Source organism: Genypterus blacodes, unplaced genomic scaffold (assembly GCF_046128005.1).
Source record: "Genypterus blacodes isolate CSIRO-AG114 ecotype Tasmania unplaced genomic scaffold, CSIRO-AGI_Gbla_v1 ptg000059l_1, whole genome shotgun sequence".
NCBI lineage: Eukaryota > Metazoa > Chordata > Actinopteri > Ophidiiformes > Ophidiidae > Genypterus > Genypterus blacodes.
The window spans coordinates 1,835,378-1,847,368 of record NW_027466871.1 but is presented as its reverse complement, the minus strand read 5'-3'; the positions used below and the strand labels follow the sequence as shown (position 1 = coordinate 1,847,368).

General features: G+C 44.7%; 1 protein-coding gene across 1 annotated transcript; it reads left to right on the top strand.

Moving 5' to 3' along the window:
* Positions 1–1,539: 1,539 nt before the first annotated feature.
* Positions 1,540–11,056, top strand: ldlrad4b (low density lipoprotein receptor class A domain containing 4b). The gene is made up of 3 exons (XM_076153821.1): positions 1,540–1,689; positions 4,239–4,289; positions 6,410–11,056. The coding sequence occupies exons 1-3, from the start codon at positions 1,576–1,578 to the stop codon at positions 6,989–6,991; spliced, it is 747 nt and encodes a 248-aa protein (XP_076009936.1). The 5' UTR covers positions 1,540–1,575; the 3' UTR covers positions 6,992–11,056.
* The last annotated feature ends 935 nt before the right edge of the window (positions 11,057–11,991 follow it).

Here is an 11,991-nt window from a genome sequence, read left to right as displayed (position 1 = left end):
TCCACAGCCATTTGGTGATTGAATCAAACGAATACATCAGAGTTCTGGAGTGAGTGACCCCAGTGTTAATCAAACCAATGGGCACAGGGCAAATTCTAGCCCAGATGGACTGTGGTAAACTCGTACTCGTAGTAAGATCGAGCTCTTGTACAATTTTGTATACTACAGAGCTACACACACGCACGCACAAGCTCACACACACTTATAAATTACTCTCACGCAAGATTGAGCGAGGTTCCAGTAGTGAGTAAGAGTGTGACTCAGAGGTCAGATTGAGTGCCACGTCGAGACAAGGTCAACACTTCTGTTGAGAACAAAGGAGGTAGGAGTGAAGGAGGGGGAGAGAGAGAAAGAAAGGAAGGATAGACAGACAGAGAGGGAGAGAAGCTGAAGCGGGAGACAAAGAAGAATCAGTGAAGGAATGATGGTGGGCGATTGAAGGAATGTCAGACGAGAGAGACTGATTAAAGCAGGAAGAGTCAACGGAAAAAAAGGGACTTATGGGAGGAAATATGGATGATGGAAAGAGCGGCTGACAGATTAGAGAAAAGTGGGGCAGGTTCAATTCCGGGCTCCTCCCTAGGCCTTTCCAAGTGTTCCTGAGCGTTGAAGACGTTGAACCCTCGACCGCTCTTGACGTACAGGTTGGCTCCTTGCATGCTATGAATGGCTGAATGTGAAGTCAGTGAGAAGCGCTTTGAATAAAAGCGCTATACAAGTCCAGTTCAGTTAGTGATGTGGGCATGTAGAGATACAGGAAGGGAGTGATGGTTCACAGAGTGGGAGGAAAAGAGAAAGAGGAGGAAACAATGAACAAAAGGGAGAGGAGGCAGAATGACTGTAAGGCAGTGATCATTGTGGCCCACTGCTGCCCATGACCTCTTAGATCAGCTCTAAATCTGATGTGTGTGTGTGTATCTTCCACTTGTGTGTGTCTGTGTGCGTGTGTGTTGAGGACAGACACACTTTTATTCAGCATCTGCACAAAGGCACAGCTGTACGTCGGGACAGACGCCACATTCTCCGCATTCGTCATCGCTGTGATTTAATGCTTCCACTGTGGAATCTGTAGATTTTCCTACACACACATATACATGTACACGCTATGTGGCAGACTGACTCGCCGTTTGACCTGTGCTGCCCCCTGCTGGCAAACACATGTCAAAACAGTCAGTCAAAAAAAGCACTCAATCAAGGAAACAGGGAGTCCCCCAAAGTCTTTTAACTCTTGAAATACTTAAAGTGATCTAAGTTTGTGTGTACAGTGCCTGTCCGCAGACGCAACTTAATACTTTCTTACATTTGATCTACTTAATAATTATTTTCCTCTTCTTTTTGCTTCTACTTTGTGGCTACAGAGTTTTCCATCTACCCATCATTTCCTCTCATATCATTATTTGCCTCACTGCGCCCCTTTCTGATGGAATCCCTTTGCCAATAAAATGTCTGTGCCGTTACCTCAAGCTGTGTGTGATGCCTCTGCGGACGGTCTCAGTGTTTTGATGTGAATCCTCTTCTCTCTCTCTTTCTGCAGCTGAACTGGAGTTTGTTCAGATTGTCATCATCATCGTGGTGATGACAGTGATGGTGGTGGTGATCATCTGCCTGCTCAACCACTACAAGCTCTCCACCTGGTCGTTCATAACGAGGCAGAGCCAGGCCCGCAGGCACGACCATGCCCTGCAGCAGGTCAGTAACATGTCCTGTGTGTGTGTGTGATTGTGTAAATGTATATGAGGAGGATAGATTCTTTGTATTTGCTTGTATCAATGCTTTGGCAGCAACATGTAGGACTAAACTGGTAGTGTGTGTGTGTGTGTGTGTGTGTGCGTGTGTGCGCGTGTGTGTGTGTGTGTGTGTGTGTGTGTGTGTGTGTGTGTGTGTGTGTGTGTGTGTGTGTGTGTGGTAATGGCTTCAGAATGCTTCTTTATTTTTGAAGCAGTTTGTTTCCAGTAAAGCTCCGCTGGGTTAAATTAACCCTTTTATCCCAGTCAGAGAGTCTCTGTCCCAGTTTCAGTGCGTTAACAGCTTTGCTTCAGTCTGTCAGGTGAACTTGTTGAATTGGTTTCTTCAGAGCCAGACTGTGCCAGGCCTTGATGTTTAATTCACTACAGCGCTGTCTAGACAGCTGCCTCTCTGCCCCCATACTCACATGTCAGAGCATAGGGACCAACACACACACTCAGACATTTGCATATCGCTTCTCTTTCAATTGAAAAGAAAGCCGAACGTAACCCACTCAGACATTAATTCTGGCCAGCTGCCTAAAATCAAAGTTTAATTTCTCCTTATAGTTTCTCCACTTACGGGCTCAATCTTAATCAGGTCCACAGGGACTGAATCCTGAAATGGACTGGAGGGGAAAAAGCTGTAGAAATACATCTTTGACATGTTAGTGATGATGTTACTTATGCTAGTTGGGCTGTGTCTGACAGATGCCAACTTGTCAAAATGTCACTTTACAAATCTAAAGGAAAGGTTGATCAGGGACAGGACAAATTGGAAGAGACTGAGAGGGTTTATGTCTTTGTAACCTCGGCCAAGGAGATAACATTTTGATTTAAAGTTGCTGGAAGGACATGGCTCAAGGCTCAAATACAATATATTATGTCTAAATTTAAGAATGAGGCATATTTAGCATTGATACACTGTCAACATGTGCAATAAGGGGTTGGGTTCAGATTCGGCTGGATATGTAATTGCAAAGATCTAATGGAATTGCTGTAGAGTGAGATGATGACTGAGATGAAGTCGATTCATTCGCACGCAAAACCGTTTTAATGTATTTTTAATTAGTAGGACAGATGTTTTATAAATCATCCAGCACAGCTTTTGAGCTACTACAGAGAGGGAAATTGAGGAAAAGTTCCAGGTGCTGTTTGTGCAACAAGATCCTTCTCTGTGGAAGCCATCACATCACTTTCTGAGAGACTGCTGGATGCTACAGGTTGTCAGTCTGTTTAGCAGCAGAGAAGAGTAGAATCATCAAATCACGTTTTTTTTAGCCAGCAGCAAGTCAAAGCAGGAGATTAACTTTATGACAGCACCAACAGAGAGTATAGCACACGGCTAATGATCAGCCGTCAGTTTAGATGCTGTATTTATGACATATCGCTTCCATAATGTCAACCAGCAGTCTTTCACCAGTACATTTCTATAATTTGACAGTGTTTTGTCAGTTGGAAGAGGATATGGTGGCGTCTTACGCAGGAACAGCCTCGTGTTCACTTTCACAAGCCTTTATTAAATCAGGACATACATGATGTGCGTCTCAAGGCCGTTATGAAGGGTCTCTGACTCTTGAAGCAAACTGACAAAGAAATAACTAATGATTCAAATATGTAGCTTTAACTTTTTTGTACTGCTTCATAGACATTCATGTGCCCCCATACTAGTAGAACAAATGCTCAGATGTCCAGGAACGCTTCTGCTTTTGCCTTCAGCATGTGTAAACAGAGACAATAGCATCACCTTGGTTTGGCCTGTTACAGATGATTTAAATTCTAGCAACTCTCCTCTGGTCTCTTTCTTTCTGACAGACTCAAAAAAGATACGTAAATAAAACAGAATTCTCATAAATGTTCCATTGGAGAGCAACAGGCCAGCAATGCCTGGTGGTAGACGAAGTGTTATTTGGAAGAAGCGCCAATGGCCTTTGCTCCAAACACACACACATAAATAACCAGGAAAAAATCCATGTTTGTTGCTCTTCATGTCGCCTTTTTCCTTAATTTTGGCGACTGTGCTGAATGTCCTGAAGTCAAATGCAGACAAAGAAAAAGTACCATTAGCTGAGTGTTTGTTGTAGGTTTTTATCCTGCTTATTTTTAATCCCAGAGCTGTCTGCCTTTTGTTGTCCTTGTTCTTAAAAACGGCTGAATTTGTGTTTGGAGCCCATCAGGCTTTTCTCATCATTGATGTTTCATCTTTTGTATCCTCGTTAAGTTGTTTCCTCTTTTCTTACTGTCAAGCCCTTACTGAGAAGAAAACCTTAATGGTCCATTTAGAATTGCACATCAAAAGTCAGAGCAAACTAAATATTAAAGCAGAACGATTGATGATTTCATTAGCATTGAAACTTTATTAATAACGGATAGAAAACATTAGTTAGTAGGTTGAGTCATACAAGTGGAATCTGTTATTACTTTAATACTATGAAAATATTAGCTTAGTTACAACGTCACATGGATATAAAAATCATATTCTCTCTCTCTCTCTCTCTCTCTCTCTCTCTCTAGGATGGATGTCTGTGGCCATCGGACAGTGGCTCACGACAAGGTGCCTCAGAGGTAAGACCAGTCACACTAATTCAATCATGTCTCTCTAGCACAAGGTTATTCTCAAATTAACTTCTTTCTGTAGCCCTCACTCAATGTACTAAGATCCTGATGTTTACATTTTGGGTTCCCTGCAAACATTCGATCATCCAGGAGTTCTAGCTTATAAAGTGTTCACTGGGTACGTTGTGTCGTATACAGCAGTTTGCCAGCTGCAGCTCCTTGTATGTTTGGTTAATGGCGTCTCAGATGAAGGAGCAGGGAAAAGGTGTATGAGGGGACGGACAAGCCGGTATGAAAATTCTGCTGCAAAGGCACTACTTCACTTCACTAAAGGCCCGTTCACACACACATTTAATTTAAAAAGTCTGCCTGGAAAAATGAACAAAAACAATAGAGAAGAAAGAGACGCACGTGCAGTGAAAAGTGAGAGACAGACAGGAAGGAATGCAGGTGGAGGGAGACGCAGGATGAAGACGGCTAAGAGGAACAGTGGCAGCATTAAAGCACCCTGGGAAAAAAAAAGGAAAAAAGGCCATAGAGAGACAAACAGAGGGAGACGCAGCGAATGAGTGTGGGTGGCTGATAGATGCAGGGAAAGGTGTATGTGTGTGTGTGTGTGTGTGTGTGTGTGTGTGTGTGTGTGTGTGGTTTTTGGTGCGTCATTAATCAGCAACACCTCCCCTGACACTGTCTAGACAGCCGTCTGAGAGCTGCCCTGCTCCGCTGTGCTCTGCACCCCTCTATCTGCCACACACACCCTCCCCCCTCCATGTCTGCAGCTCTCTCTTCCTCTCTGTCTTTTTCTGTCTTTATCTTTCAAGCTCTCCCTCTCTCTCATTTCCTCTTTCTCTCCGTCTCTTCATCCCTGGGGCGCTTTCTTCTAATTCTCTCTCCTTATCTCAGTAGCCTTTCTTTTTAATCCTTTCTGTTCCTCTACTCTCTCTCTTTCTCTCCCTTTCTCTTTCTTTCTTTCTTTCTCTCTCTCTTTCTTTCTCTCATTCTCTCACTCAATTTCAATTGCCCTGATCCTCTATCCCTCCAGTTTCCAGTCTGTTGTTCCCTCCATCCAGACTGGCTGCTCAGTGGGGGTCGTCTATTAGAGCCACAGTCACTAATTGAAAAGGGCTCCCTGTGATAATGACTCACTGCATTAGAAATGCGTTGAAACGACGAGAAATGTGAGACAGTAAGAAATGAATCCTGCAGTTATCTGTAGAGAGAGATAGTCTTTAAGATAAGGTGGATTTGTGACGATGCCTCTGCCTCGGTCTGAATCCTTGTACAAAGTCTATACACATGATGTCATTTCCCTCTGCAAAATCATTTTGTTCTGTTGTTTGTTTTTTATATTTTTTTTTTATTACGGTCCACACACACACACACACACACACACACACACACACACACACACACACACACACACACACACACACACACACACACACACACACAGACACGGTCAACAATTTTCATATACTTCCAGTTATGAATATATACATAACATCTTGTTTCCCAATTTTTTAACAACCTTATTAAAGACAAAAACTGCAGTAGGTGTCTTACAACGCACACACACACACACACACACACACACACACACACACACACACACACACACACACACACACACACACACACACACACATTCCACCAGGATGGCACAATTATATCAAAGGTGCTACGCTGTGGTCAATGTTGTTAATGCAGTAAGTCCAGAGGTAGGTTTTTGAAAGATTAAGTCTGTGAATTCATTCTCTATAGCTGCCTCTCCTCTCAGGGGTGCAGGAGCTCATAGCAGCGAGACGCAGGGAACAACCTCATAGGTCCAGAAGACCAATGAATGATCATTAATGAATTCACCCTTAAAACATTCCTTGTACAAGGCTGTGCCCTGATGAACTGTTGATAGTGCAAAAGAAGTTGAAACAGATATTAATAATGTTCATGATTGAATTTGTTAATGATTAGTTTCTAACCATCCTGAATCTCTTTTCCCTTTCTGCTCCTTCTTTCCTCTCACCTTCCATCCTTTTCCCTCTCACCGTTCTTCCTCCTTTCCCTTCCTTCAACTTTGTCTTTTCTCCTCATCTCTCTCATCTCTCCCCCTCTGTCCCTGTCTCTCTCTCCAGGTGTTATATGCTCCCCAGGCCCGGGATCGCTTCACAGCTCCCTCCTTCATGCAGCGTGACCGCTTCAGCCGCTTCCAGCCCACCTATCCCTACCTGCAGCACCAGATTGACCTTCCGCCTACCATCTCGCTGTCAGACGGCGAGGAGCCTCCCCCTTACCAGGGACCCTGCACCCTTCAGCTCCGTGACCCCGAGCAGCAGATGGAGCTAAACCGAGAATCAGTGAGGGCCCCGCCCAACAGGACCATCTATGACAGTGACTTGATTGACATGGGGGGAGGCGGGGGTATGGCGGGGGGAGGAGCAGGGGGAGGACTAGGTGGAGGTGGTCCGAGGCCACCCAGCAGTAACTCCGGCATCAGTGCGGCAAACTCCAGTAGCCATGGGCGCATGGAGGGCCCCCCGCCAGCGTATAGCGAGGTGATGGGCCATTACCCCGGCTCAGCGTTCTTTCTACACCAGCACAGCAATAACCAGAGGGCGGGGGGGCCGGGAGGCAGGACGATCCAGCAGCAGAGCCAATCAGAAAGCACAATAGTACCTGCCAAGGCCAAGGACGGCCAACCAGAGGACCTGGTGTGAAGAAAGGGTCGGGGTGAGGCCGATGCCACCCACATTAGACTGAGTACTGTGTCTCTCCTCTTCAGCATCTCTGATCACTTGGAAGGAGTGCTCTCTCTCTCTCTCTCCTCTCTCTCTGTCTCTCTCTCTCGCTCTCTCCCCACACTCCCATGCACAAACAAATATCAACCTTAGCGACAAAAACAAAACAAGGAAATAGGAACCAACCATTTAATTTCTTCTTCTTCTTTTGTTCTGACTTTTGTAAATCCAATCGCTAGCACTGCTGGGGCGAGACGTATGCACTGCGTGGAGAGTTTTTTTTGTTTTGTTTTCTTTAATATGAGAAAAAGCACTGCTAGCACAGATCGACATTTTGGCCACCGGGACGCCCCTGTCCCAGGGCTCGAGGACGTGTCTTTTCCTTTTTTTTTTTCTCCTTTCTTTTTGGACCGGGTTCTGTGCACGAGCGAGAACTGAGAATCAATGACTAAAGAACACAACAAACACGAGACTCACAAATCCAACAAATCCAAAATCTTAGTGCCAAGGTTCACAAGGAAGCAAAACAAGGCGGAGAATGACTCGACTCGACATTCAAAAACAAACACACAAAAGAAAAGTTATCTAAAAAGTTGCACTATCTTTTTGTTGTACAAGAGAAGAGGGAAAATGATGATCTACATATGTGATAATGATGTGTTGTTGTTTTTCTTTTCTTTTTTTTCCTTTTTTTTTTTCATGAATGGACTGACTGACTGAACTTGGCTCCAGAGTTGTTCAAGCAGTCGGGAGCAAAAAAAAAAGTATTATAAGCTTATGTCCTTCCTTTTTTTGAAACCGCAAGAAATACTTGTACCCAGCCTATGACATCCCTGTCTGCTTACCCCACAGGCACAGTGAGACTTAGTAAGAGAATCACCTTGTACTCCTTCACGTCTGTGTACACTCAAGCCTACTGGGACAGAAGGCTGCCGTGTAACCAGCTGCTGGGCGGACGAAACCGTTTCTACAAGATTCTTGGAGACTGAATGTGTAAGAGCACGTACGCGGACACTCGAAGAACAAAGCTGTGTCTGAGAATAACGTGGTCGAGGGATAGAAACTCCAAAAACAAAAAGCTAACATATCCAATTGTCCGTCTAGCAGCTGGGTTACATCGGCACGTTCTTCTCTTTCCTGCTCTGTCCTGACCTCCGAGTACCTAACACTTCCTGTTTCCTGACTCCATCTCTCCCTCCTCCTCCTCCTCCTCCTCTTCCTCCTCCACCGGTTTTCCTCAGAACTGCTCACTTCGACGTGCACAGTGCTTTCTGCCAACAGCCACACCGAACTCACGTCCACCGGCACGACAATGATGAAAACACAAAAAAAAAACAAGAAACAAGGCTCGGCTCTCCGTCTTCACCTTTATAAAGCCACAAAAACGAGACGACACAAAAGTGACGATTCCTGTCTGCATCTGCCAGCACAGTGATCGGGTTTTAACGAAGCTGTCAGCGGTCGAAGTCAAGGGCTATGGGAGGGTCCTTTTTGTAAAAACCTTTTTGGAAATCTAGCCTTTTCTCTGCTCATTGTTGCCTTCTCCTCTGCTGTTGCGCTTTTCTCTGTCTCTCTTTCTGCCTCATTTGCATTGGATGCCAGTGCCCCCCCTCTCCCCCCCACCTCACCCCCACCCCCCCACTCTCTTAAACAGTGTTTACCAGCTGTCTGCCCGCCATTCTACCTTCCTACCCGTGTGCAGAAAAGGTGTGTTTAAAATGATGCAGAGTCCACCGAGCCCTTTAAAGTGGAGACTGAAGTGGAGCCTATGTTTGGCAGTGTGCTAGTGCAGTCCTCTCTCTCTCTCTCTCTCGCTCTCTCTCTCCGTCTGTGTGCGTGCGTGTGTGTGTGTGTGTGTGTATGCACTCGGCTTCTGCATTGTATGACTTTTGAGATTCCAGGATGTTCCCCTTTTACATATTTGGCCCTGTCCATATTAGCACAGCATTAGTGGAATACTGCGGATTCTCTTTTCAAAAAGCCTGAAATGTCTGATGGGTATTCATGGAAAATGTTTCAATTCCATCCCACAAGTTCCATTTAAGCTGCACTATGCAAGAATTCTCTAAAGTATGAAAAGAAGATACACCTGACGCACGTAACACGGTACTTAAGGAAATACCATCATCACTTGTTCTGCAATGGAAAAGTCCAGGAAAGATCATAGATGTAAACTGTGGTCATAGACTGTGACCATTTAAAGACAGGAGATTAGGAAAAGTTTTAAAACTGCCCAGAGTTGAATTGACATGCAAGTTTAATGATGACATTAGTCGGACCTAATCCAATTTTATTTGTATAGCCCAATATCACATACAGAGTCTGAAAGGGCTTTACAGAGCCCACAACATCAGGTCAACAACATCAGGTCAACCCCCCAACCCTAGAGCCTAAAGCTCTCTAGGAAGACGAGGGAATGTTCGAGCAGGTACAAGGGAGTGAGTTCGTTACGTATTAAATCTCATCTTTAAAGGAAAAAAACAAATCCTGTATCATCCCGTGTGAGTACAGCCATCTAGACATCACGCTAGTGGAATAAAAACTACATTACTCTGAGATTCAATGGAGGAAGATTACAAAACTGGAAATACTCCCAAGTACCTCAACACCGCTGCAGTGACAGTAAACACCCCCCCCCCCTCTCCCCTTCCTGCCACTGTGTTGGGGGAAATAAATAAGTTCATCAAAACTTCTCATATCTTCTTCTTGCCTAATGCAGCTTAAGGGATCCAAATTCAATTCTAGGTGAAATCACACAGCAGGGAGTCAAATTGGAAGACTTGCCTTCAAGATGGAGAAGGAAGGAAACCACCTGAAAGAATGTGTTTGGGTCAGTGTGAGTTTCATTGAGAACCTTCATATTCTTTTAGCATCTCCGTGTGTGTGTGTGTGTGTATGCCAGTTGTGCGTTCCTGGCTCTACAGTTGGTTGTGAGTGTGTTACTACATCGCTGCTGCTATTGCTGTTGCTGCTGCTGCTGCTACTGTTGTTTGCGACTGCTGCTTCTCGCGTTCCCTCAGTCGTCTCTCCCCTCTTGTCCGTCTCTCCCTTCTGTCCTTCGCGCTCTCCCACCCTCACCTCGAGAATAGAATGATGGAAATCTTCACGTCTGCAGTCAAAAGCACATGTACTGAGACAAAAGACACTGAAGACACATGAAGACTCATAATCAGAAGTAGCTTGCAACATTTTCCTTTCTTTTTTTTTTTATGTTGGACCCAGAGACCTTTTGGGAGTTCACATACTTGTCCCTGTCCCAACACTTGTGTCTTTGACTGTCAGGACCTGCCTCACACGTGCATTATTTTTATTTTCCTCTCTCCCCCCCTCTTCCTTTCTCACATTTCCCTCAGCTTGCTCTGTCTGCGCACTCATCGCTTATAAATGGAGGATATAAAGATGAATTTTATGTTTTCTACAAGGAGGTTTGCATGTTACTATTTTGTGAGTAAATAAGGTGCCTAATGTTCATGTTTGAGCAGACCACACCTCAGTCAGACTGGTGTTTGGAATCCTAAGAGATACTTTAACTCGGGGTCACCGACTGTGTGTGGGACAATGGAACAGAGAAGTGTTTAGCTGTGGACAGACGTGGCACGCTCCAAAAATCCTTTTACATGCACGGCCAAACTTCCTCCGATTGAGGCAATAAATCAATAATTTCAAGCACACTGTAAACACCATAATCAGATTTGAATTGACGGTGCTTGGCTTACTCTGCACGTTTGCCTTTGATTTTGCGTACGGGCAAGAAATCCGAGTATAGTGTGCATGTAATGAGGGATAATCTGGTGCCAGTGTTTCTGTCCTTCAGCTCACAGCCACTTTGGGAAAAATCAGACTTGCTGTGAGGAGACAAAAGTCAATATTCAGCCCAAGGTGCACGTAGACAGAGGACCCCCGGTATACTACTGTCCTAGAACACTGTGTGCAGTACACTTCTCCAATATGGTATTTCCTCTTTCCTCCCTCTGATGCCTCGCCTGGCTGTCATTGGTCCAAATATCACAGATTCTTGTTACGTCTCCAATAGTTTCCATTCTAGTTCGGTGCAAAAAAAACACAGGCAGAGTTTTTTCATCTCGTGATATTAAGATTAGAAGTCAAAATGGAGTGACCTTTCCACGACCTGGTTGCTCTTTGGGAACTCATAATCGTTACCTCTTGAAATGAGTTTGTGTTTCATGTCCCTGTGCTCGAGTTCTTTACATTTGGAACGTAAAGATTCCTTTTGAAAGTATGGATAAACTCTTGAGCAGCTCCGTTATTTTCCCATCTAGTTTCTCTTCTCTGATCAACCACTAGGGGCCAGATTTACTAAGCACCACACAGATTACTGTCCATCCTGCAAACGTCTGTGTGTCTGTGTCCTCGTGTTGATAACGTAAATGAGCACAGCCGCATTCAATGGCATTAGAATCTGGTATTGATAGATGAATCCAATCGATTGATATTCTATACAGAAATCCTCTCCTTTGGCTTCACCACCAAGCTGAAAGTGTCTCTCCCTTAGAATGACATCAGCTGCCATGCCTACAATGCAGGGCTGCAAAAGAGTTAACACCTGCTTTTCAAAGACGGTCAATCATTACAGTTTTTTGAATTTCTTCTTTATTGATCAGCCACAAAATCCAGCAATTGTAAAAACTTAAGCTTATTTCTTTTTCCGTTTGAGCGTTTCCATTACAATTCACAACGCCGTCGTGGAAACAATATCATGTGTTTGGACCAATCACAATCAGGTGCAGCTGTCACATAGAGATCCAGACTGAGAACACTGTAAGAGCCTGAACCCCGAGTGTGTTGAGCCTTGCTTGGACGTGTGTCGGCCCTCTGAGTCGTGCTCATTCTGAAGTGTACAGGGGCCTTAAGTGTACTTTCCAGCTCAGCACTAAAAAAATGATAGGTCAGCCTTAAAGCCCTTAGCGTAAGAGTTTGAGTCGTACCCGTGACGGTGTAGTGGTTACCAGTCTGCTTGG

Coding starts and splice junctions, on each gene's coding strand:
- ldlrad4b (XM_076153821.1), top strand. CDS start 1,576: ATGACAGTGATGGTGGTGGTGATCATCTGCCTGCTCAACCACTACAAG. Junction 1,690..4,238: donor ACGACCATGCCCTGCAGCAG/GTCAGTAACATG, acceptor CTCTCTCTCTAG/GATGGATGTCTGTGGCCATC. Junction 4,290..6,409: donor CACGACAAGGTGCCTCAGAG/GTAAGACCAGTC, acceptor CTCTCTCTCCAG/GTGTTATATGCTCCCCAGGC.